Source organism: Panulirus ornatus, chromosome 5 (assembly GCF_036320965.1).
Source record: "Panulirus ornatus isolate Po-2019 chromosome 5, ASM3632096v1, whole genome shotgun sequence".
Classification (NCBI taxonomy): domain Eukaryota; kingdom Metazoa; phylum Arthropoda; class Malacostraca; order Decapoda; family Palinuridae; genus Panulirus; species Panulirus ornatus.
The window spans coordinates 13,020,602-13,046,558 of record NC_092228.1 but is presented as its reverse complement, the minus strand read 5'-3'; the positions used below and the strand labels follow the sequence as shown (position 1 = coordinate 13,046,558).

The 25,957-nt window shown below is 38.2% G+C and overlaps 1 protein-coding gene across 1 annotated transcript in view; it reads right to left on the bottom strand.

Moving 5' to 3' along the window:
• LOC139748573 (endothelin-converting enzyme 2-like) overlaps window positions 1–25,957 on the bottom strand; it is a 665,699-nt gene that overhangs the window by 25,496 nt on the left and 614,246 nt on the right. The window contains exons 6-11 of the mRNA XM_071661616.1: window positions 20,515–20,718; window positions 14,903–15,030; window positions 14,035–14,138; window positions 10,337–10,467; window positions 9,283–9,381; window positions 3,794–3,910 (exon numbers count right to left, since the gene is read on the bottom strand). Of these exons, the coding sequence (XP_071517717.1) occupies window positions 3,794–3,910; window positions 9,283–9,381; window positions 10,337–10,467; window positions 14,035–14,138; window positions 14,903–15,030; window positions 20,515–20,718 (783 nt within the window). The remainder of the gene's footprint in view (window positions 1–3,793; window positions 3,911–9,282; window positions 9,382–10,336; window positions 10,468–14,034; window positions 14,139–14,902; window positions 15,031–20,514; window positions 20,719–25,957) is intronic.

Below are 25,957 nucleotides of genomic sequence, written 5' to 3'. Positions count from 1 at the left end.
TCTTTTGTTATGGAGACTCTATTGCCGTAGCCACACCTTTCAGGTTGTTCCAATTGGAATAGGCATTAGAGATACAGATAGACACCCAACATAAGTGTATCTAGGTTTAATCTGATATACAATGTAGAGCTTGCTAACTTGCTGAACATCACCCATGTACTTAAATTCATACGTCTGATCTACAATGGATAACTTGCTGAACATTTCCCATGTACTTAAAGTCAATCTTAACACTGACCAGCTACCAGTATGCCTTCTTTACAATACTCTGTATTGGTGTATTCACTCATTTTGTTTGATTTCCCATTTGGTAACAATACATTTCTGATTCTTAAAGGGCCTGTCTTTGTACTGATAATGGTGTGTATGTTCTCAGTTGGTCTGGTACCATTTTTACTAGGGCTCTCCTCATTTGGTATTCAAACAAATAGAGTTCTCTCTGATTAGTGGGTTTCAATGGCTGCTTTGGCCAAAATAATGGTTTCATCTTGGTTTCCAATACTGATTAGGCCTATCTCTCCATAATCTTGCCAATATTGGTTCATGGCATCATTCCATTTTGCTCTTCTTTTCAATGTTAATAGGCACTTTTCACATTCATATTCTGGCCATTCAGGGTTTTGTTTTAGTGTTGCAATTGTGGTGATTTCCTTTCTTCTCAATTTGGTGATTTAGACCACACTCTTTCTTGAGATTTCACCATTTCCATCTCAGGTCTAATCTTTCCACATCTATTTTCATTTGTTTTCAGGGCACAGTCCTGGAATCACTGTGATACCTGTGTTAATGACTTCTCAGGATGACTGGAAACACACTTTTAAGGCCATGTGAAAGATAATGAATAACCATATCCGTGTATGCCTACAAAGAGACATAAACAAGTTGGTTAGTTTTCCTGCACAAAATCAACTTTTTCCATACTAGTTCACCTTTTCCTGCATCAACAAGGTCGTGCCAAAAACAGACGAAGAAAAATTTCACTCACTCAATGCCAATCTCTTGCTGTCCTGTGTAAGGCACCAAAACCCTAGCTCCCTCTCCAAACCAAGCCCCATAGACCTTTAGATGATTTCCCACTGAGAGAATGCCATCCACATACCACATTGCTCCAGGTCACTTTATCATGTGGATGCCTCTACTTTCTTGCATGATCAGGCCCTGAGCACTCATAATATCTTTCTGTCCAACCTCCAATCTCATCTCCCCACCTCCTTGTCCCCTCCACTTGTGATGCACATATCCTATTTGTCACTACATGAATTTTATCATGTTATGCTATAGCATCATGTGAGAATACAGGAGCATTCATTAATTTTATATTCTGCAGTGATTGCAGCTCCCCTGGCTACATTTGCAGCATTAATTAGAGCAAATATAATCAAAGAGTGCACTGTAATTGTCTTGAAAGCTATCCAATGTGGCAGAAAACTAAAAACTGTAAAGAATTTGAGAGCTGTCCCCCAATCAAAGCTGGTCAACAACCACAAGAGACTGACTGGCATGTCAACAAACTTGTCTGCTCTCAGCAGATGAAGTAATTTTTGTGTCCCTGGTGACTAAATATATAAACCTATCTGTTGGTAAAAGCATATATCCAATGCCAAACTTCTGAACAACATACTAACAAATTACATAAGGTATTATCTACTTACGAACATCCTAACCTTCCAAGGAAAACCAGGGTGGGGCCAGTTCTCAAAAAGTAGTGAAATGAAAAATTTTTTGCATTCAAAAAAATTCTTTAATAACTTTGAGGAGTGCATGAGAGATTGCATCTCCTTGTCAGACCATCTCCTTATCTTGTAAATATGGTAAGCATGACTCATGAAAGGATGGAAGGAGAGAAAATCTGGGGATGGCCCTAGGGATGCTGGTACTTCTACAAGATGTGCTGAGTCTGTCTTCACAACTGACATGACACTTTTCTTGCTAAACTGGCTTACCCTGGGAAGAAAAAAGGAAGCTACACTTTATGAAAAAATCAGCGGGTCCCATCTTAAGTAGACTGTAATGGAATGGGCAATGATGGTGACCATGAATTGAGCGAGGGGATGGACAAGGCCTCTAGTAACAGGGGAAGGACAGGGAAGGGAAAACCCATGCAAATACTACCTACCTAAAACCCACGGGAACTCTTATCCATAAGCCATGGAAAAATTGAAAAAAAAGGTGAAAAAGATGCCCACCCACAACCCAGCTAGCAGCCTATCACAAAATAAGTTACCCTTCTGACTTCAACCTTGGAGAAAAAAGTGCCCAGACCATTATCCCAAGATGTGACAGGACTTATCAACAAAATGAGAGTACTTAATGCTTGATTGCTGAAGAAGGCATGTTCCAGGATCAGCTTGAATCTCCTGGGTCTAATAACATTAACAATTACAACAGAAGTAATGACAGAAGTAATGCTGGAATAACCAATCAACCTACAGTCAAATAGGACCATTCCACGGCAGCTAATGGAAAAGCCAGTGGATCACTAAACCTTCCAAAGAGCATTCTATTTTGAAATTTTGGCTAAAGAAGGAAATCTTGGAAGTTCTGAAACAGAAAAATACACCAGAGGGTGATACAACCATACAGGATGATACTTTATTACCCATCTTATCATCAACAGCCATGTAAGTACCAGAGGGATACCATGACATGATAGAATGACATTAGGGGGATACAGCAAGTTAAATCATACTAGGGATTTCATGTAAACTCATGAAATTAATCTACATGTGCAAGGGACTTGAATGTGAACAGAGTATCCAGCTTATTACCATAACTAATCACTGGAATAATTGCTAAGGAGGGATATCATCTGTAGTTTAATCACAAAACTGCATTACACTGCATGGATCAGGAAATGCTCAGTAAAATACTTGCAGAGTATATTTAACCTAAAGTATAGATCTCAAGTCTGGTCATCCTGGATGAAAAAACACACAGGTCTGATGGAGAAGATCTAAGGAAATACATCAAAAATGTTATCTCAAAAAAGTACATTCAATTTGAAAGAGGTTATTGGCTATGAATCTAACTTCATTTGGAAGGAGGTAAAAGGGGCTTGATAAAAAGTTTCTGAAGCACGTGAAAATTTTGACAGTGAAGAGTTCCCTGATATATGCAAAGAATGACCAACGAGTTCAGAGCAAGACTCTAAAGATAGATAAATTACACAGGATGTAAAGAGCTATTTCTTTAATTAGAGATAAGTGGATGAATGGAACAAAACATAGTGACTGTGAATACAAACAATAAACAAATTTATAAACTTGTATGGTAGTAAACAAAGTTTAAGAGATGGAGCCCTGAAGGAGTACAGCTCCCCAGCTACTCAGTGCTGTAAAAACAGATTAGTACAGATGGGTACTTTATAAAGTTAAATGGATGACAAATAAAGTATGATCCCTCTCCATTCAGAAATAGTAGTTAGTTCAGACTTCATACTGTTTACTTTAGAAGGTTCAAATAATAAACTATTTCATCATAATGTATATATTAGATGGTCCAAATAATACAAATACAGAAAGTATGTAATACTATGAGGAACAGAGTTTGTTGGAAGTGGAGTGATCCTAAGCACTGGATTCTGTCCTTGCTAAAATTTTGGTTGGTAGGCCCTTGAACTACCAAATCATGGTTTTAACACAGTGCACTGCAGATGCATTGTACTAAGGCATGCCAATTTAATGACATTCATCATTTCATAAAATCATGTAAATTAGTAACCTACATTTGTCTACTTATCATTGTATTTTGGACTGGAGTAACATGTCCCACAATAACTATTATGATGGCTCACCTGAAGATTCTGAAAGAAGTCTTTGATAAATATTGTATAGCCTTCATAGTAAAAATTGATGACTGCAGGATCAAGGAGGCGCTCTGGATAACCAACAGCTATGGACATATTATCGAGCTGCAGGAAAATACAAAATAGTATAACTTATGAATTTCCATCAATTAATATATTGACAAAGTAATGTGTACTTTCACTTATTTCAAATAAGTAAATCATTAAAATGGTCTAGTGTCACATTTATAATCAAAACTGACCAGCACTCACAAAAAAATCTGTATTCTTCATAGTTCACTAAAGTAATCAATCATACAAGGCTCATCTACTTTATGTATCACAATTACTTGTTTTACAGTTTACATACCAATACTGTACTTAATTCTGACACATAGAAGCAAGCCATTAATCTTATTCAAAATGACATGAAATTCATTCAACATTCCTTTATGCTTATTCATTCCAATTTCCTAGCAAAAGATGTACAACATTTTCGTGTGCATATAAGGTCCCAGATAAATACTGTAGTTTTCAGTTAGGAGAAAATATCTGAGAGCATAAATTACTGTAGCATAGGCACAGACATCTTAAATGAAGTATCTTTCCTGAACTGAGGTTCCCAACCTACATCTCTTAGGCTAGTAAAGGCAAAAATATCCAACTCCCTGGGACAAGGTCATAGGCTGTGGTTCCTTCTACAATGTTATGATCTGAGATACTAATCTTATCAACTTCAGTGTCAGTGAAGAATGCCATGTCATGTCAACAGCTCTAATGTGTTGTTGTCTCTAAAATCACATTTTTTCATTACTCTTTTCAATTGGGAGATTTATATCTTTCGCTTCTTTTCAAGCCTTTATAGCTGCAGTTCTTTCAGTCATTCATGGCAGTTCAGGTGTTCTATTCATTTCACTCTTCTTGTAAGTGCTTTAGGACTTCGTATTTCAGCACAGCTGTACTGTATTCAATTCTGTCTTATCTTTGTGATGAATATATTCACTGTCAGCTCTCTTTCTCTTGAAGTCACTGTCCTCACCATCAAACTACTCATCATTTTACTCTGCTCATCAAATTCCTTCTTTTTTTATCCTTTTCCTGTTAGTCCTTTGTAAGGCAGAAACATTACACTAATTTTCATTACATATGTATTTGTTCAAATCTATATTATCTTTTTTTTTATTATACTTTGTCGCTGTCTCCCGCGTTTGCGAGGTAGCGCAAGGAAACAGACGAAAGAAATGGCCCAAGCCCCCCCCATACACATGTATATACATACGTCCACACACGCAAATATACATACCTACACAGCTTTCCATGGTTTACCCCAGACGCTTCACATGCCTTGATTCAATCCACTGACAGCACGTCAACCCCGGTATACCACATCGCTCCAATTCACTCTATTCCTTGCCCTCCTTTCACCCTCCTGCATGTTCTGGCCCCGATCACACAAAATCTTTTTCACTCCATCTTTCCACCTCCAATTTGGTCTCCCTCTTCTCCTCGTTCCCTCCACCTCCGACACATATATCCTCTTGGTCAATCTTTCCTCACTCATTCTCTCCATGTGCCCAAACCACTTCAAAACACCCTCTTCTGCTCTCAACCACGCTCTTTTTATTTCCACACATCTCTCTTACCCTTACGTTACTCACTCGATCAAACCACCTCACACCACACATTGTCCTCAAACATCTCATTTCCAGCACATCCATCCTCCTGCGCACAACTCTATCCATAGCCCACGCCTCGCAACCATACAACATTGTTGGAACCACTATTCCTTCAAACATACCCATTTTTGCTTTCCGAGATAATGTTCTCGACTTCCACACATTCTTCAAGGCCCCCAGAATTTTCGCCCCCTCCCCCACCCTATGATCCACTTCCGCTTCCATGGTTCCATCCGCTGCCAGATCCACTCCCAGATATCTAAAACACTTCACTTCCTCCAGTTTTTCTCCATTCAAACTCACCTCCCAATTGACTTGACCCTCAACCCTACTGTACCTAATAACCTTGCTCTTATTCACATTTACTCTTAACTTTCTTCTTCCACACACTTTACCAAACTCAGTCACCAGCTTCTGCAGTTTCTCACATGAATCAGCCACCAGCGCTGTATCATCAGCGAACAACAACTGACTCACTTCCCAAGCTCTCTCATCCCCAACAGACTTCATACTTGCCCCTCTTTCCAAAACTCTTGCATTTACCTCCCTAAATTCTTTTTGGTTTTACCTTTGCTCACATACATACAATATCAATGTCTCTGCAATCTCTTTTTCCATGTTTTTCTCCTCCTATCATTCTGATGACCCTGGTGTTTCTTTTACTCTAATGTCTATCTCTAATATCAACACTGTACTATTCTTGAAAACTGTGCTGTTCCCTAAGACACATTTGAGAGAACATCCTCATGAAACATGGTTCCATGTTACAAATTTAAGCTTCTTTTTGTTGGTCAGAAATTTCTTGATCCATCTTCCTATTATACCTTTTATGTTTTGTTTTGCTGTGTTTTTCAAACAAACTTCTGTACTTTACCTAATTTCTCAGTAAATTCAAGAAAAACAGTAACCAGTCTCTTGCCTTTCATCAGTTTCATAATCTATCTGATGCTTGTTTGCTCTTGGAACTCACATCATGGGGGTTGCCATGGCAAAAGTCTCCACATCTTCATAAATGTTTCTGTAATGGACTAGGGAAGAATTTCAGTACGTCTACCTGGTATAATTCCATGATGGTCTTCATACATATACAGTTGTTCTTCAACTTTTTTTTTCTTTTTGTCTATCACTCTTTTTTTATCATTTAACTTGATCGCTGTTTCCTGTGTCAGAGAGTTAGCACCAGGAAAGACGAAGAATGGCTCATTCACTTATATACACATACATATACATAAACACCCATACATACACAGATACATACATCACAACATATACACATATACATACATACATATACACAGACATGTACATATTCATATTTGCCTTCATCCATTCAGGGCACTACCCCTTGCTTCAGTGAGGTAGCGATAGGAAATCAGACAAACAAAGCAACATTCGTTCACACTCAGTCTCTAGCTGTCATGTGTAATACACCGAACCACAGCTTCCTATCCACATCCAGACCCCAAAGACCTTTCCATGGTTTACCTAAGACACTTCACATGCCCTGGTTCAATCCATTGACAGCACTTCGACCTTGGTATACCACATCCTTCCATTTCACTCTATTCCTTGCACGCCTCTCACCCTCCTGTATGTTCAGGCCCCAGTCACTTAAAATCTTTCTCACTCCATCCTTCCACCTCCAATATGGTCTCCCACTTCTCCTTATTCCTTTGTCTATATAGTTTCAGGAGCTTTGCACCTTTTGCACAAACTGGTGATACATAAGTTTTATAAATATTATTGGTACTAGTTTCACCTGGACTTTGTCTCATTAGTCGCACCATTAGTTTTCCCATCATTATCTTTGTCTTTTCAAGGAGAAAGAAAGAGTATCTACCAAACTCCACATCTTCAAATACCTATGATGGGATTTTGCAAGAATGCCAGGGCTCATCCAAAGTACATCAGGGAGTGGCCCCAGTCATACATATAGTTTTCCTTTATATGCTTCTGCAGTTGCTTCATGTATATTTTTCGTTTAATATTACAGGAACAGTAAGGGAGAAAGGGAGACCATAACGCAGGTTTTGAAAATGGGCAAATAGATGTTTTTTTTTTTTTTTTTTCTTGCTGTCTCCCGCGTTTGCGAGGTAGCGCAAGGAAACAGACGAAAGAAATGGCCCAACCCCCCCCCATACACATGTATATACATACGTCCACACACGCAAATATACATACCTACACAGCTTTCCATAGTTTACCCCAGACGCTTCACATGCCTTGATTCAATCCACTGACAGCACGTCAACCCCGGTATACCACATCGCTCCAATTCACTCTATTCCTTGCCCTCCTTTCACCCTCCTGCATGTTCAGGCCCCGATCACACAAAATCTTTTTCACTCCATCTTTCCACCTCCAATTTGGTCTCCCTCTTCTCCTCGTTCCCTCCACCTCCGACACATATATTCTCTTGGTCAATCTTTCCTCACTCATTCTCTCCATGTGCCCGAACCATTTCAAAACACCCTCTTCTGCTCTCTCAACCACGCTCTTTTTATTTCCACACATATCTCTTACCCTTACGTTACTTACTCGATCAAACCACCTCACACCACACATTGTCCTCAAACATCTCATTTCCAGCACATCCATCCTCCTGCGCACAACTCTATCCATAGCCCACGCCTCGCAACCATACAACATTGTTGGAACCACTATTCCTTCAAACATACCCATTTTTGCTTTCCGAGATAATGTTCTCGACTTCCACACATTCTTCAAGGCTCCCAGAATTTTCGCCCCCTCCCCCACCCTATGATCCACTTCCGCTTCCATGGTTCCATCCGCTGCCAGATCCACTCCCAGATATCTAAAACACTTCACTTCCTCCAGTTTTTCTCCATTCAAACTCACCTCCCAATTGACTTGACCCTCAACCCTACTGTACCTAATAACCTTGCTCTTATTCACATTTACTCTTAACTTTCTTCTTTCACACACTTTACCAAACTCAGTCACCAGCTTCTGCAGTTTCTCACATGAATCAGCCACCAGTGCTGTATCATCAGCGAACAACAACTGACTCACTTCCCAAGCTTTCTCATCCCCAACAGACTTCATACTTGCCCCTCTTTCCAAAACTCTTGCATTCACCTCCCTAACAACCCCATCCATAAACAAATTAAACAACCATGGAGACATCACACACCCCTGCCGCAAACCTACATTCACTGAGAACCAATCACTTTCCTCTCTTCCTACACGTACACATGCCTTACATCCTCGATAAAAACTTTTCACTGCTTCTAACAACTTGCCTCCCACACCATATATTCTTAATACCTTCCACAGAGCATCTCTATCAACTCTATCATATGCCTTCTCCAGATCCATAAATGCTACATACAAATCCATTTGCTTTTCTAAGTATTTCTCACATACATTCTTCAAAGCAAACACCTGATCCACACATCCTCTACCACTTCTGAAACCACACTGCTCTTCCCCAATCAAATAGATGTGCTTTCAGGTATTCATAATTATCCTTTAATGACTATTTTTTCTATTCCTTTTGCTTAACATTTCTACCTTTCAGTATGCTTTCTCACTTTCAAACTTCCACATGTCCCATGACAAGCATATGGTGGGGATTCTTTTCTTTTTACTTTTTAACTTTCTTATTTACTGGTGAAAAAATGGGTGACTTCCATTTAGGTGGAAGCCTCAGAATTCAGTGATAAATAGTGCAAGTACCACTACTGGATATCTGATTCTTTGATGTATGGAGGTTCTCACAAGTTACAGCACACATGAAGATTATAGATGCATCACTTCAATCTGAATAAGAAAAAAAGGCAAAATGATTTACAAGATTACCTTAGTAGTAAGCTGAGCCTTTATTTCTAAGGGATACCAACGACTGTTAGCCAGGTTTGATGCCAAGGTATGCCGGATCTTACTGAACATCTCATTAACCTGAAAAAGATGTTAGAATATAAACTGTCATATTCTTGGAAAATTTCGAACTTCAAAGATATATACTAACTTATGCAGTACAAAAGGGTCACCATAGAGCATGAAATAGGTACCAAAAAGGTTTGCTTAACAAATTGCACAATATCATGACTTCTTTTCCATGTAAATAATGGGCTAACAGCCATGGGTTTCAAAATCCTTATTACTTACCAGGAAATAAGCTTTATGATTCTGTGTGAGAAAGGCCTTAAGAGTTGATATTGTCCTTAACCTGTCATCAGAGTCCCACATTATGAGAACAGTTTGGGAGACAAACTGTCTGCTGGCAAATATCAAAACAGCTTGAAAGTATATGGATAAGGAGAATATTCATAACCTACATAAGGCCAAGGATAGAACAGGCTTCTCAGGTATAGTCATCACCTAAAGAAGCACCAAGAGCTCATGGAGAAGTCCAGAGGAGGGCAACAAAGATGGTATCAGATTTAACAGATTTAAGAAAAGCTAAGTTACAGGATAAGGCTGGAGGTTTTAAGTTCACCCATCTTGGAACAGAGAAAGTGATGAGTATCTTGATCAAAAACTCTTTTGCTGAGCCACCCCTTTGAGGGAATTCCCAAAGGGAACGGACATCAGAGATATAGATAGATATAGCACCTCCTCTTGAAGTTTTGTGTTATATCAGCTCATTTAACTACCACTTATCATACAGTCAATCCCTGAGCATTACATGATCATCTTCTACTGGTCTACCATATATAATATTCTCAATATCCATACTAGTGTGTGTGACAAAGTCTACTAATGATGGTGTACCAGTCCCTCTCATCCTACTGTGCTCATTGTGTGTAATGGATCATAATTATATATAATACCCATTCTCTTTATGAAATCATTTCTGTCATTTTCATACAATATGTATTCTAGGCTACATACTCATGCTCCTTTCACTTACAACTTGGGAATTCCTTTGGCGTGATCGATATCTGCTTGGACTTCGTTCATACAGTGAGCCCAAACCAAACTTGAAAAATTTTGCTGTTGATTGAATGCAGAGCTCCCATCGTTCCATGGGCTCTTTAAGCCCTGAAAAAAATAAAACATATGTGTATATGCAAATAAAAATATTCCACACTGAAAAAAATCATAAAAAAGGAGCAAGGATTCAAGTATTTAAGGATGGAAACATCAAGGAGCATGCATAATAAATGAAAGGTTTGTTAAAAAAGATGATTAGTATTAATACTTCGGGAACAAGAATGGCATATATAGCTAGTTATACCAAGAAAACTAATTTGCACTAGAGATGTTTTGGATGAAGATGCCTGAGAAACATATATGTTCAGATGCAATGAGACTATTTTGTGCATAAAGGTGAAAGAACAAATATAGACTTTGATCTCATATTATGAATCAACATGATTTGCTAAGAACAAAAAAAAAAATTGCTTCTATTATTAGTAAAGAAGTTTGTTTCACATTAACACACTAAACATAAGTTGAGGATATGAATGAATGAATTGAAAGTGTATATGCAACTGATCCACCCAATGAAAACTAAACAAGTTAGAGGTAATGATAAGGTACTTAAAACTTAACTACTTTTTTCTTACATGTTCAAGAAACAAAAACTTCATGGGTACACTGTTTACTTTCATTAAGTATACTTAATTCCTTTATTCTCTGGCCAGTTCTTTTAATTAAACTGCACTAGCTACCACGCTCCTTGAATAATCAACTCAACCTGCATGATGTACTGTCTTCAAGAATTTCATTACCAACATGTCTACTGTCTTCCTTTATTCTACATTCATGGCCTGCAAATCTTCACCCTTGCACCTACCAGGGAATGGTCAGACATCCCATCAGCTACCCTTCTCAACACATTCACCTCCAAGAGCCTCTCTTTTGCTTAACCAAAAATTTTTATGTAATCCAATAATCTACTCACCAACATAAACTTTTCTGTCCCTCTTTCATCACAAGGAATTCTAAATCACCAGTCTTTTTTCAGTAAACAACTTCACAAGAGATTCACCACTTCCATACACCTCACTAAATACCAGTTATACTCTAAACTGCCACATCACTCACCCTCACATTTAAATCACCTGATCTCTAGCTTCAAAACTGCTGAAACACTCCCACATATAATACAGCACTGGTGGCTGATTTTAGTGAGAAACTGCAGAAGTTGGTGACTGAGTTTGGAAAAGTGTGTAAATGTGAATACGAGTAAGGTTATTAGGTTCAGTAGGGTTGAGAGACAATTTAGTTGGGATGTGAGTTTAAATGGAGAAAAATTGGAGGAAGTGAAGTGTTTTAGATATCTGGGAGTGGACTTAGCAGCGAATGGAACCATGTAAGTGGAAGTGAGTCATAGAATGGGGGAGGGGGCGAAGGTTCTGGGAGCAAAGAAGAATGTGTGGAAAGAGAGAACGTTATTTCAAAGAGCAAAATTGGGTATGTTTGAAGGAATAGTAGTCCCAACAAACAGCAATATTATATGGCTGCGAGGCATGGGCTATAGATACAGTTGTACTGAGGAGGGTGGATGTGTTGGAAATTAATATGTTTGAGGACAATATGTGGTGTGAAGTGGTCTGATTAAGTAATGAAAGGGTTAGAGAGATGTGTGGTAATAAAAAGTGTGTGGTTGAGAGAGCAGGAGAGGGTGTGCTGAAATGGTTTGGACATATGGAGAGAATCAGTGAAGAAAGGTTGACAAAGAGGATATATGTGTCAGAGCTGAAGGGAAGAAGGAGAAGCGGGAGACCAAACCGGAGGTAGAAGGATGGAGTGAAAAAGATTTTGAGCGGTTTGGGCCCAAAAGTGCAGGAGGGTGAGAGGCATGCAAGGATAAGATTGTATCGGAATGATGTGGTATATCAATGTTTACGTGCTGTGAAACATCTGGGGTAAACCAGGGAAAGGTCTGTGGGGCCTGGATGTGAATAGGAAGCTGTGGTTTTGGTACATTACACATGAAAGCTTGAGACTGTGTGAACGAATATGGCCTTTTTTTGTCTGTTTCCTGGCACTATCTTGCTGATACAGAGGGTGGCGATGCTGTTTCCTATGGGGCGAGGTGGTGCCGGGAACAGATGAAGGCAAGCGATTATAAATATGTACATGTGTATATATGTAAATGGCTATGTATGTCTGTATATATGTTATGTATATGTCTTTATTCTACATACATGTATGAACATGTATGTATATATGTGTGTATATTAGTGGATGTGTCTGTTTCAGACATCAGCTTCTTAAGCTTCTTAATCAAGTTTCCCACCAAAGCAGTGTCATCAGCAAACAGCAACTGACTCATCTCCCCATGCCTCCAAGCAGCCAACAGACTGCAACCACTCCTCTGTCTTTAAGATCCTTGCATTCAACTCCCTCTGCTAACAGATTAAACAGCAGTGGTGACATCACATACCCTTGGAGCAGATTCACCTTCACCTGGAACCACTCACCCTCCTCTCTTAAACACACTCCTTACTCTCTTGAAAGAAACTCTTCATTGCTTCTAGTAGCTTTTCTCCCATCCCATATCCACTCACCCTCCTCTTTTCTTACTCAAGCACTTAGCTTGCTCACTTGAAAGGAACTTTTAGCAGCTCTTCTCCCACACCATACATTGCAACACCTTCCACAAAGCATATCTATCAACTTTCCCACATGCTGCTTCCAGATCCATAAAAGCAAAGCCTTTTCTAAGTATTCTGTACACATATTATTCAAAGCAAGAACCTGATCCACACATCCTCTAACACTCCTGAGGCCATACCATTCCTCCTTAATCTGATGCTCTGTGCATGCCACCACACTCTCTATTACCCATTCTCTCATACAATTTACCATGTATACTTGTCAAGATTAAACCTTTAAAATATGAACGTTTACTTTTGTCTCCCTTGTCTTTGGGCTGTGGCACTGCACAAGCATTCTACTAATTATCTGACACATGACCTCAAGCCATACATACAGTGAAAATCCTAACTAACCAGCTGACATCATCAGCCTCTTTCTTGAGAAATTCAAGTGCAATCCCATCCATTTCAGATGTTTTGCCACAATTCATTTTACAAAGTCTTTCACCAACCCTCCACTCTACCCAAACCTCTTACCCTAACTCATGCAAATTATAGAAGGATACTTATTCATGATAGGGTGAAACTTGACAAAAAGCAAAAAAAGGCCAAAAGAGGAAAAAGTCTTCACATTTCAGGATCTGAGAATCACGTGGTGGCCAGGCTGCCTATCAAATGACCAGCAAGGACAATGTCAATGTTGAGTGCGGGTCACTGATCGGAAGAGGGCAGACCTGCTAGCATGGTAAGGGCAACCAATGAACGAGTGGTTAGCAAAGAATGATAAGATCCTCTGAGGCTTGCAGAACAGACAGACCTCAAAGAGAAACTTCAAATAATAAACCGAATACTGCAAAATCTATACTGAAAAAGCAATTGTAGTAGCTTTCCTACTCACATTTCTTAATCTACTTTATTTCTACTATATCTTCTTAGTCCAACTGCTTAAGTCATGGTTCAATGTGTAATTTATCACACATGGTACCTGAATGGTCTACTGTATTGATAGTTACTATCGTGCCTTTGAGTATTTCAAACTTCACCTCGAAAAAAAACGTACCTGTAAATTCCTTGCGATAAAGATCCAAGACCCGTGTATTTTCTGAAGACAGGTATGGTATGTACGCTGTCACAAAACTGAAGATTAAGTAGTTGTTCAGGAGACTGAAAAAGAAAAATTACTGAAGGCAGAATCTAATTAAATTTTGTACCATTACACATGACATTATCTACAATAAGTCTTATCCCTGATGATCATTAGAGAAACTGTGGAAAGTTTAGGTACTATGCAATGCTTTTAAAAATTTTCCTTTTTTTATAACCATAATCAAGATAATGTATTACTGGGACAAAAGCTACATATTCAGAGAGAGAGAGAGAGAGAGAGAGAGAGAGAGAGAGAAGAGAGAGACAGAGACAGAGAGAAAGGGGCTATATACTCCAACGTACCAGGTATACATCCATCAGAAACCAAATTCCCCGACAAACACAAGTCACACTCTCCTGCCTACACTCTGGACATAAGCCATCACTGCAACACTACAAACACTATTTCAGTATATTCCAAGACCCTTCATGCAACTTCCACAAAGAAGACTCCTAGCATTTACAACTGCCCTACACTTTCTGTACATAAATGCATGTACATCACAAAACTTTATAATATGTGGTCCCAATCAGTGGATGTGGCCCACTTCCTGTGTGCTGTGGGAGCCTTATAAAGATAGAAGGGATCCCTAAGCAGGAAGTAAGTGTATATTTGAATGATTTTATAAAGACAAATGCACACATCAATATTCAGAATATTTCAATACTGTAATTGCAGTAGCATATCAACAACATAATGTAAATTATGAAAAAAGTAAAAACCATTCTGATTCATTTCATTAACTAAGGTTCTGACAAATGCATTAAGTCAAGTACCGTACTTTCTATCCGTCGTGGATATGAGTTCGGAGAGATCACTGAAGTATTCCCGTGAAATTACCAACACATCTGTTCTGTGGTCTAATTTACTCTTTGGAAACATCTGTCGAAGGAGAGCAAGCCATGGAACCTGTAAATATGATACATAAACAGAAGATACATACAGACATGCATGCACATATGCTACAAGCATGAACCTAAGCTTCTGCACATATACATGACAAAACTGACATATTCAGGCTATTAAAACAACTTGACTCATAATGCCCATGGTTATGAATTTTCCTCATCTGTGCTACGAGAATGTGTGGAGGCACTAACTAGACCACTTGAGATGTTCAATAAGTCATTCGTGGAACGTGTAGTTCCAAAGGGCAAATATTGTGTCAAAATCTAAGAAAGGGGATAAGGAAACTGCAGTGATCTGCATGCTAGTCTCACTAACAAGTGTTGTCTGTAAAATATCAGAAAAGATAATTAGAGAGCAAATGAATGACTACTTGCACAGAAGAAACTTTTTATCTGGGAGGCAACATGGTTCTAAGGAAAGGTGGTCATGCATAACCAATCTTCTAGACCACTATGACAGGATGAGCTCCATCTCAGAACAAAGAGCAGTATGGGTGACTGTGTTCTTGGACTGCCAGAAAGCCTCTGATGCAGTTACTCATTGGAGGTTGTTTATCAAGCTATATCTACAGGCAGAAATGAGAAGGCAGCCTCCTTCACTGGATAGAAGACTAACTATAGTTCAGTGCCTGTCCTCAGTTTCTTTTCTTATAGATAACTGTATGTTTGTATGTGTCCATGTTCAACAGTGCCCATGCACCTCTGTATGTGTGCATGTATTTGTATGTGTCTATTGTGTGGTCGTCAATATATGCCCATATGAAAAATATCATTTTTTAAATACTTTAGACTGGCCAATCTAGTAAATAAGATGTTTTTCCAAAGTACATATGGTTAATCTTAAATTCATAAAAAAAACAATAATGGTTTTTATATTTTTCTGTGGTTATTAATTTTCTTTGCACATGGTGGAACTATAATAATCAAATGCACATCAAAAGGCATACTTAGCATTACAAAATGCAGTAATGTTATTTTCCTAAACTAGGAATGCTTCATAAGAAAAAATGATCATTCTGATATTTTCTGTTCACGTGATCATTTATCAAGTCATTTTGTTGCTTACTTAGAACAGGCCAATCTGGCAAACAATGTTTCCCCTAAACCAGGAATAAAGGAACAGTTAACTCTTAATTCTTCTTAATAATAATGATTTTAATATTTCTTTGGAAAAACTTTGGGAAAGACCACAAGAAATCAACAACACAATGAAACAGTTCAACTTCTGTCACTGATATGGAGATGTGTAGCCAAGAGGTATTTATGCAGGATAATAAACATGTCAAAAATGATTTCAAAGACATGTTTGTGACAAAGGTAACTACCTATGAGTATGAAAATATTTTGCCAAATGGCAAGGATAGCAAGTAGCACTCACAGAAAGTCTAGCTTGTTAGACTGTGCTGTTTGTTTCTGCTACCACTGCTCTTCTATAGTTGCCAAATTGAGGTTTATCAGGAAATGACTGGAGTCATGAGTTCTAGTTTCCATTTGAATATTTCTGTAGTCACTCCATGCATGGTTCTTATTTTTCCTAATATTGCATTAATCATTAAACTGTTCCCATCATCTTCTGATAATGCTTATAAAACTGTTATCATCATCAGATGATTAATAGCTTCCTACCTCCATCATAAATTACATCTGATGTTTGCACCAGCCAATTATCCATAGAATTCACAAGCAGTCTACTATAACAGCTGAAAACTATCATGCATCTTATATCACCCAAAGGATATTAAAGAAAGCATATATATATTATCAGGTGTGATGCCAGGTGTCAGCACACACTACAGTACTTAGTTCTTTAATAAAAAAAACAATTTTGGGGTATGAGTTTTGACATTTTTTTAAAAAAATGTTATTTGTTCATTTACTCATGTCAATAAAGGCAGGCAATACATAAAAAAATGCATATATGTTGTGCAAAATCATGCCTGGAAAAGAAAACGAATTGTGTAATAAGTTTTGATGTAAAGATAATGCACTTACACCTGGAAAAACCTAAAATTACCATACATTTTTACAGACAAGGTGCTTCCACGCTGCCATCTGTTTACACAAATGTTGATGTATACTAATATTATGGATATTTTCTTCAAAAGAATATAATACAACCATATTCTGTATGAAGTTGATGTATGTTGATGTATACTAATATTATGGATATTTTCTTCAAAAGAATATAATACAACCATATTCTGTATGAAGTTTTAGTTTTTTCTGAGCATATGAGGATGAACCATGGAGGGGATACCAATGTTTAAGGGTCAAATAATCTCTCAATGTGTTTTGCAGGACAAACATATACTTTTATTTGTCTTTAAGTTCCCAAGAATTACTTCTGATGATGATTCTGTACCTTCCTTGATCAGATGCTTTCACATATAAAGTTACTCTTTTTGCCTTCTATTTGCTTCCATGCATGTATTATCAAGTATCATCATACATCATACAGATGAAAGCCGGCAAGGCAGCAGGTTTGGATGGTATTGCAGTGGAATTTATTAAAAAAGGGGGTGACTGTATTGTTGACTGGTTGGTAAGGTTATTTAATGTATGTATGACTCATGGTGAGGTGCCTGAGGATTGGCGGAATGCGTGCATAGTGCCATTGTACAAAGGCAAAGGGGATAAGAGTGAGTGCTCAAATTACAGAGGTATAAGTTTGTTGAGTATTCCTGGTAAATTATATGGGAGGGTATTGATTGAGAGGGTGAAGGCATGTACAGAGCATCAGATTGGGGAAGAACAGTGCGGTTTCAGAAGTGGTAGAGGATGTGTGGATCAGGTGTTTGCTTTGAAGAATGTATGTGAGAAATACTTAGAAAAGCAAATGGATTTGTATGTAGCATTTATGGATCTGGAGAAGGCATATGATAGAGTTGATAGAGATGCTCTGTGGAAGGTATTAAGAATATATGGTGTGGGAGGCAAGTTGTTAGAAGCAGTGAAAAGTTTTTATCGAGGATGTAAGGCATGTGTACGTGTAGGAAGAGAGGAAAGTGATTGGTTCTCAGTGAATGTAGGTTTGCGGCAGGGGTGTGTGATGTCTCCATGGTTGTTTAATTTGTTTATGGATGGGGTTGTAAGGGAGGTAAATGCAAGAGTCCTGGAAAGAGGGGCAAGTATGAAGTCTGTTGGGGATGAGAGAGCTTGGGAAGTGAGTCAGTTGTTGTTCGCTGATGATACAGCGCTGGTGGCTGATTCATGTGAGAAACTGCAGAAGCTGGTGACTGAGTTTGGTAAAGTGTGTGGAAGAAGAAAGTTGAGAGTAAATGTGAATAAGAGCAAGGTTATTAGGTACAGTAGGGGTGAGGGTCAAGTCAATTGGGAGGTGAGTTTGAATGGAGAAAAACTGGAGGAAGTGAAGTGTTTTAGATATCTGGGAGTGGATCTGTCAGCGGATGGAACCATGGAAGCGGAAGTGGATCATAGGGTGGGGGAGGGGGCAAAAATTTTGGGAGCCTTGAAAAATGTGTGGAAGTCGAGAACATTATCTCGGAAAGCAAAAATGGGTATGTTTGAGGGAATAGTGGTTCCAACAATGTTGTATGGTTGCGAGGCGTGGGCTATGGATAGAGATGTGCGCAGGAGGATGGATGTGCTGGAAATGAGATGTTTGAGGACAATGTGTGGTGTGAGGTGGTTTGATCGAGTAAGTAACGTAAGGGTAAGAGAGATGTGTGGAAATAAAAAGAGCGTGGTTGAGAGAGCAGAAGAGGGTGTTTTGAAATGGTTTGGGCACATGGAGAGAATGAGTGAGGAGAGATTGACCAAGAGGATATATGTGTCGGAGGTGGAGGGAACGAGGAGAAGAGGGAGACCAAATTGGAGGTGGAAAGATGGAGTGAAAAAGATTTTGTGTGATCGGGGCCTGAACATGCAGGAGGGTGAAATGAGGGCAAGAAATAGAGTGAATTGGAGTCATGTGGTATACAGGGGTTGACGTGCTGTCAGTGGATTGAAGCAAGGCATGTGAAGCGTCTGGGGTAAACCATGGAAAGCTGTGTAGGTATGTATATTTGCGTGTGTGGACGTGTGTATGTACATGTGTATGGGGGGGGGGGGTTGGGCCATTTCTTTCGCCTGTTTCCTTGCGCTACCTCGCAAACGCGGGAGACAGCGACAAAGTATAAAAAAAAAAAAAAAAAAAAAAAAAAATCATACATTAAGTATGTAATCCTCCCTGGCACTGCATTGTCCCTCCAGCCTGTTACTGGCACTCCAGCCGTGACAGATGTTATCGCCCTCCCATGGAAATACCTGGTGTCGAAAGCTGGCACTGTTGTTTCTGGTACTGGCCCTCACCTTCCCACCTTTGAGCAATTACTCCGGTCAGTAATGTAGCCTCTGTCCTCTCCATAAGTATATTAAATATATAAATATATTAAGGCCCATCTTTGTAAACTGCAGAGGTCATATGCTCCAGCTCATTAATTTTGTTTTCTTTCATTCTATCTGTACAAATGGTGACTACACAAAACAGCATTATTATATATATTTTGCTTCTTATCAATATGTTGAACGAAGTCATCATCAACTTTCTGTCTCTTGCTGTGAAAGTTCTCATTCTCGTGCCATTCATTATTTGCCTTGATGGAACAATTCTATCAATGTGCTCCTCAAATTCAAACTTTCCTTTGTAATAACTCCTATATCTTTGAAATTTTCTCTGCTCTGTATTTCTTTCATTATAAAGCCCTTTTAGGAAGGCAGAGATATCTTGTTAAATGTTCCATGACTTGACTGATCAAATTTCTCTTTATCAAATTCCATTTAGGTTCTCTTTCACAGAGAGAAAGTACTAGTGAAGAGACATTTCCATGACAGCACTAGTACGCAGTAGCAATCACTACTGATTTTGTTTGATGAACAAGATTATTTTTCCATGCCATTCCATATTTGTCTGAGTTCATCTAGGACTGATTTCATCCACATGTCAAGTTTTCTTTTCAATATTTCTGTAGTTTTTTCTTGCATGCTGCAAGTTTCTCAGGTGAAAAAAGAAAAGAAATAAAAAGCGACAGGTTTTATATACAGAACAGCCTCTAATGTTTGCTTGTTTGCTTCTGGTGGGATAACAAGTCTTGCAGCGTTGCACAGTTCTAGAAATCAGATGCCATGATTTTCTACCTTTCTACCCTGTTGTACTGAAATGGAGGGATGAAGCTTTTGCTCACTGACCTTGTGGTTCATGGGTCCTACATAGATGTCCCACCAAAAAAAAGGTCTGCAAGGTCTGTGTTGTTGCTTGGAAGTATGAAAATGTGTGCACATGAGACTTTACGACATATTTTTTAGTGTGTACTTAATAAAAAACATTTTCAAGTGACTTTATTAAAAAAAGCTGCCTCATCAGATGCACCATCAATAAGTACTTCTCTTTCAGGTTCTCCCTACAGGAAATTTTATAATCTTTTCATGATCATCTCTGTACTAATCTAGCAAACATGGTTAACGTGAATATTCTATATCTACTCACACTACGAGCAATTTGAGAGAGTTCACCAATGGATATGAGGTTATTTGAGGCAAGGGGGTCATTCAGGATGCTGTCTGATGGGGTGATCTCTGCGATGCGACTCTCATAGTGGAAAAGGTGAGCTGCAAATTCAAGTGCATCGGGCCCAGTGGCATCAAAAAGCTTCACTGTGTCCTTTATGTACTGTTTATACGTTTGCTCCACCTGTAAGAGATAATGAGGATGTAAAATGCTATAAACCATGGAATTCTGTGACTTGTCCTTGAGAAACAGAGAACTTAGATGTAAAAAGATGAAGGTTACGATTATGTACATACGAAAAGAACTAAAAACTGATGTTTATCATACTGATGGAGGGGTTTAAAGTTTGATAAGCAAATCTAACAAATGTATACAAAAATTAGTTTTGTCAAAGATATCAAAAGCTACTGTAATGTGACCATTCTGATGGCTTCAAAATTTCAAACTTTTTTAATATACATAAGCAATACTCATATCATATATGCAATCACAGTGAAAGAAAAAGGCTAAATGTACATGAAAATGATTCATAGTATTGTCAATTAGGAAACCTACGGCAAAAAATTTCTTAACAAAAAGCATAACCAATCATTTTTAATATGGTATGATGACATTTGCAGCATTTCATCTGAAACAAAATAATTATCACTTAAATAAAAACATTAAACATGCTGAAGAATGTAGTGCCAAAATCAAATGAAATTACATGGGTGGCTTTTGTACGGTTAACAGAGTAAGGTTATAAACAAACCTGATGCATAAAGAAAAAGGCAAGCTTGATACAAGTGTAAAATGGAAAGGCCTCAGATCAGTACATGGAATTATGCAAGAAGGTTCACATTAGACAAAGATGTGTGAAATGAATAGGGCGAGATTGAAAAAAAAAATATTCTTGACAAAGAGTGTCTTCTATGTAATAACTATTAACTATCTTGATTTCATCTGACAGTCTTACTATCTAATTCACTTTGCACCTAATAAAACTGGTGATAAATAAAAACTCACACCTGTGAGATACACATAGAGCATACATCTACTCACAGGCAATCGCCCTAGTGTTAGAAGGACAATGGGGAAAGGTATATGTAATGATAAAGTATCACTTCTTTGTTTACACAAAGCACAAGTATTTGTGTACATATTCCCAACACAACACTGAATGCACAGTAAAAAGTGGTGACAGTGGGGCAGGAATATGTCCACCAGTAAATGTCAATCTGTTTTTGTAAAGCAAAACAAAACAGAGTTTTTCAATCACCAAGTCTTGCATAGTCTCATTATAAACTACTTTTACCCCTGCAGTGCCAAACACTATTACAAACCTGCAAAAAATTCAGAACAAAAGCTATCACCTTTGGCTTCCAAGCTGGCAGCCCTGCTTTCCGTATATAATAATATTGGGGGCCAATAGTGACAATCTTGCTGTCATGTGCCTTAATGCAATGATGTTCCAATCAAGCTTTCTACCACTATGTAGTGTTCAGTTCAAAATCTATCACACTCGGGGTAGAAGTACTTCATGGTATGACTGTACATACAAGCATATAACTGAAGAGGGAATACAAGTGAAGAAACATGTAAGAAACTGGAAAAGAAAATTCATTAATATGTTCAGAAAAAGTACTCAAGGTTTATACAACTAGCAGTCCCTTAACATATATTCTTTATCAAATTTTAAGATGGGCATTATCATATCAAACTTTCATTTAAACAGAAAAATAATGAGATATTAAAGAAGACAAGTGCACAATAGAGGTTAGTGCAGTGTATATGAAAAAACTAAGCAGGAGCTATCAGAAATAGTCAGATAGTGCTATGAAGGTGAGTCCACAAACTTTGGCAAAAGATCGTCTTTAACGATAATTTGTTAAATAAGTAAAGATAGATAATGTCTGGAGAGTAAAGACAGTACAATGTACCCTGACTTTGACAGAAAATATTCATGAACAAATACAGTAACACATAAATACACAAAAACAAACACACTTCAATGAAAATGAATACTGGTTCTGGCAAAAAAGATAGGTGGGTAGACCGTGTGTTATCAGGGATTGCTAGAAAGTCTATGAAGTTCTTCTTCACAAAAAGCTGATGAAAAATTGGAGATAAAGACAGGCAAGTTGCAAATAATCAAGGTAAAAAATTACACAAAGAGGCATGTTCTCAAGCTGAGTGATAATAAATGGTAGAATCCTACTGGGCTTCACCTTCAGGCCGATGCTATTCCTTGCCTATGTAAATGATTTACTCCAGAGGGACTGAATTCACATGTAAATATGCATGCAAATGACAAGAATTATGAAGGATGTTACAAGTCATCAGGAACCTTCAAAAAGATCTAGAGAAGATCCAGGTGTGGTCAAATAGTATATGCTGTAAGGAGGGTTGATCAAATAAGAAATGATAAGATAAAAGAGTGGTGTGGTGATAAGAAGGTTACATATGAGAACTGAAGAGGACATGCCAAAATAGTTTGGACATATGGAGAGGATGAGCAAGGAGATGATAAGTACTTAGAGAGAATACAAGTCAGAAGTGAAGGAAAAAGGAAAAGGGAAAGCCAAAAGAGGAAGCTGAAGGACTGAAAGAAAGATGCTTTAAAGGCTTGAGGCCTGGACATACAGTTGGGTGCGAGGTTTACATGGGACAGAGCAAATTAGATTGGCCTGTACACATATGCCTGCCACCTGTCACAGAAAAAGAGGACTCAGCACTCCACAAGATAATTCCGTACTCAGCCGTATCCCACACTTCATATTCTTTGCAAAAATCAACTCCTTTCTTCTGGTGCATACAGGTTACAAGCCATTTGGGATGCAGCCTGCAGCTCTGGTGCTTAAGATCCTCATTTATGTGGGACTGGATAGTCCTTACTGGCACATTTCTGAGCAGTCTAATGTTGTTTAATCCTTTTCCCCTTAAGCAAAGATGTGCATCCACTTGAGACTTAAGGACATAAAGAGAACATGGAGAGGTTTCTCTGGCCTTCCCTTGGCATTTCACATGGGTCATTGTAACAGTACCATTCCTATCATTAAATTTCTTCACCCAGCATTGAACTAATGTCAAGCTCTTCCCAGAAATATTATACATTTCCTAAAGTGTCATATTTCCTTTGTAAAGTACAACTATTAAAGACATTTTATCACTTGTGAGGTGAGTATTTCCAACCATAGTAGAGGGTAGAAGTACAAAAAGTGGAAAAAAAAGGAAAGAAAATCCAAGGCATCAGTGGGGAGCACATCAAAACATTCCCACCTCCAACAACAGGTAAATTGGTAATGAGATGGGTTCATGTAGTACGCTGGCAAACTCACCAACAGAAACCAACACTATTTCAGGTGGGGTAAAGTGATATGCCTCAATATCATTGCAGCAGCCCCACTTGCACCAACTTCATTGGGATGCACTTATATATACATATATCTATATATATACACACTCCTGCCCTAGGGGTCTATTCTGCATTTATGAGGCTCCTGCATAACTTAAGGAGGCCACCTCTACTGGTCATAGAGTGTAGTGATGTGTGTGTTTAATACTTGTTTATCATGGTAAGAGAGCTTTATGCTCATATTGTCCTCCTCTTAACTTTGTATGTGTGTACCATGTCTTCACCCCTATGTATGTAAATATACATACACACACATACACACACCAGCATATGTACAGAGAATGCTGGGACTACTGAGGCAAGAAGTAAGTAATAATTAAGTAAACTGAACAATAAATGGTGTTAGGATGTTTGGGAACTGGTATTGTATGTGAAACAAGTATTTCCTGTCAGTTCCATCTTTGCAGTAAAATATCTGACCAACATCATCCCCAAGTCACATTAATCAAATGCATGTAAGTGGATTTATTTACACCCCAAGTCAATGTTTATTGCTTTTTTTGTCTTATAAACCATATAGGGCAGACACTGCCCAAACTAATAATGCTTCTGTTGCTACCTCCTGTAATCCATAGGAGAGACAAAGATAAGAACAGGATTACCATTCTTTATCTATAATATACTTCACAAAGCATAAAAAGAAAGCTGAATTCAACAGCTATGGGCATTAACATAGGCAGCATTCAGCAAGACAGTGATGAGCCTAAAATTATCTAGAATATCTGTTTTTTATGATATAAGAAATGTCTGGCCTTCCTATATCAGATATACTCCTATGATTGGCTGTCATTATTGTACTTGAATTCAAAGGATTTCAGAGTGAGTGATTGCCAATAAGCTCTGGCTTGAAAATGCAAGAATTGAAAGCATAACAATGTAGAAGACTAATAGAGGAAAAAACCAGTTAGCACTGCAACAGTGAACCCATGACTAAGTCAACGAGTATTATGCCATGCCTCCTATACCAGTCTTACACACCGTGCTTGTGTTCACTGATGTATGATGTGCCTATACTCGCTATTTTTGCTAATAAATTTGCTGTAACAACATATACAAAAAGAGTTCATCATATAAAGAAAGCCAGCCTATTATCTCAAGCGACTTTCATACAAGAATGTAGAACAGGAAAAGTGTGGGATCAAAACTTGGCAGGCCATTATCATTATGCATACTAGCATGGATACATTATCTTTCTCTTTTATCATTCCTATAATCTGAGTATATACAAAAATGAGATCAAATTCATCAGGATCTATCATTTCATGGCTACTGACTTTTTAATGATTTTGGAGTCTGTTTTTTCAATTTCAAATTTGAGCACTAAATACAACTGTTCTTAATGCATCCAATGCTAGTTTTATGCTGATGATTCTTGCCCAATAACAAAGTTATCTGATAAATATTTCAATATTAAATCTTACACTACAGCATTAACCTTTTCCAAGAGTTAGTGCATTATCTTGTTCTACATGTGTCAGGTGTGTGACAAACACTATCTAAGTACACACCACAAGCAATATAGTTACAGTAAACGTGAAGACACTACAGAGAAATAAATGGGTTAAAGAGTCAGAAGATGAAAATCTAAAGATGATCAGTCTTTAAATAAGGAAAAAATAAATGTTTTGATTTTCAAGTACAATACCAACCGTTGTCTCTACTGAAGACTAATTTGAGATGACAGAGTGCTAAGTGACAGAACTAATTTGTGCAACATGATACTCGTCACTGACATGAGGTATGGTGAGCCTGGGTTTGAGGTCTCCTCTCTCTCTCAGCATCTACATGACACTATGCCTAAACTTAGCCTGCAGCTGACAATACTAAAGAAAATAGCTTCCTGACCACACTGCACTATGACCTGACTCTTCAGCCACACAACCTTAGATGGTGAATAGGGTCAATGACCCACCACTTAGACTGAGGCACACTTCACCATTATTATGACTATTGTTTTGCTGAACCTTTCTGGGCTGGCTGCTATGACTATAATCAACAGTTGGGTTGCTGATGATGGATTTCATAAAA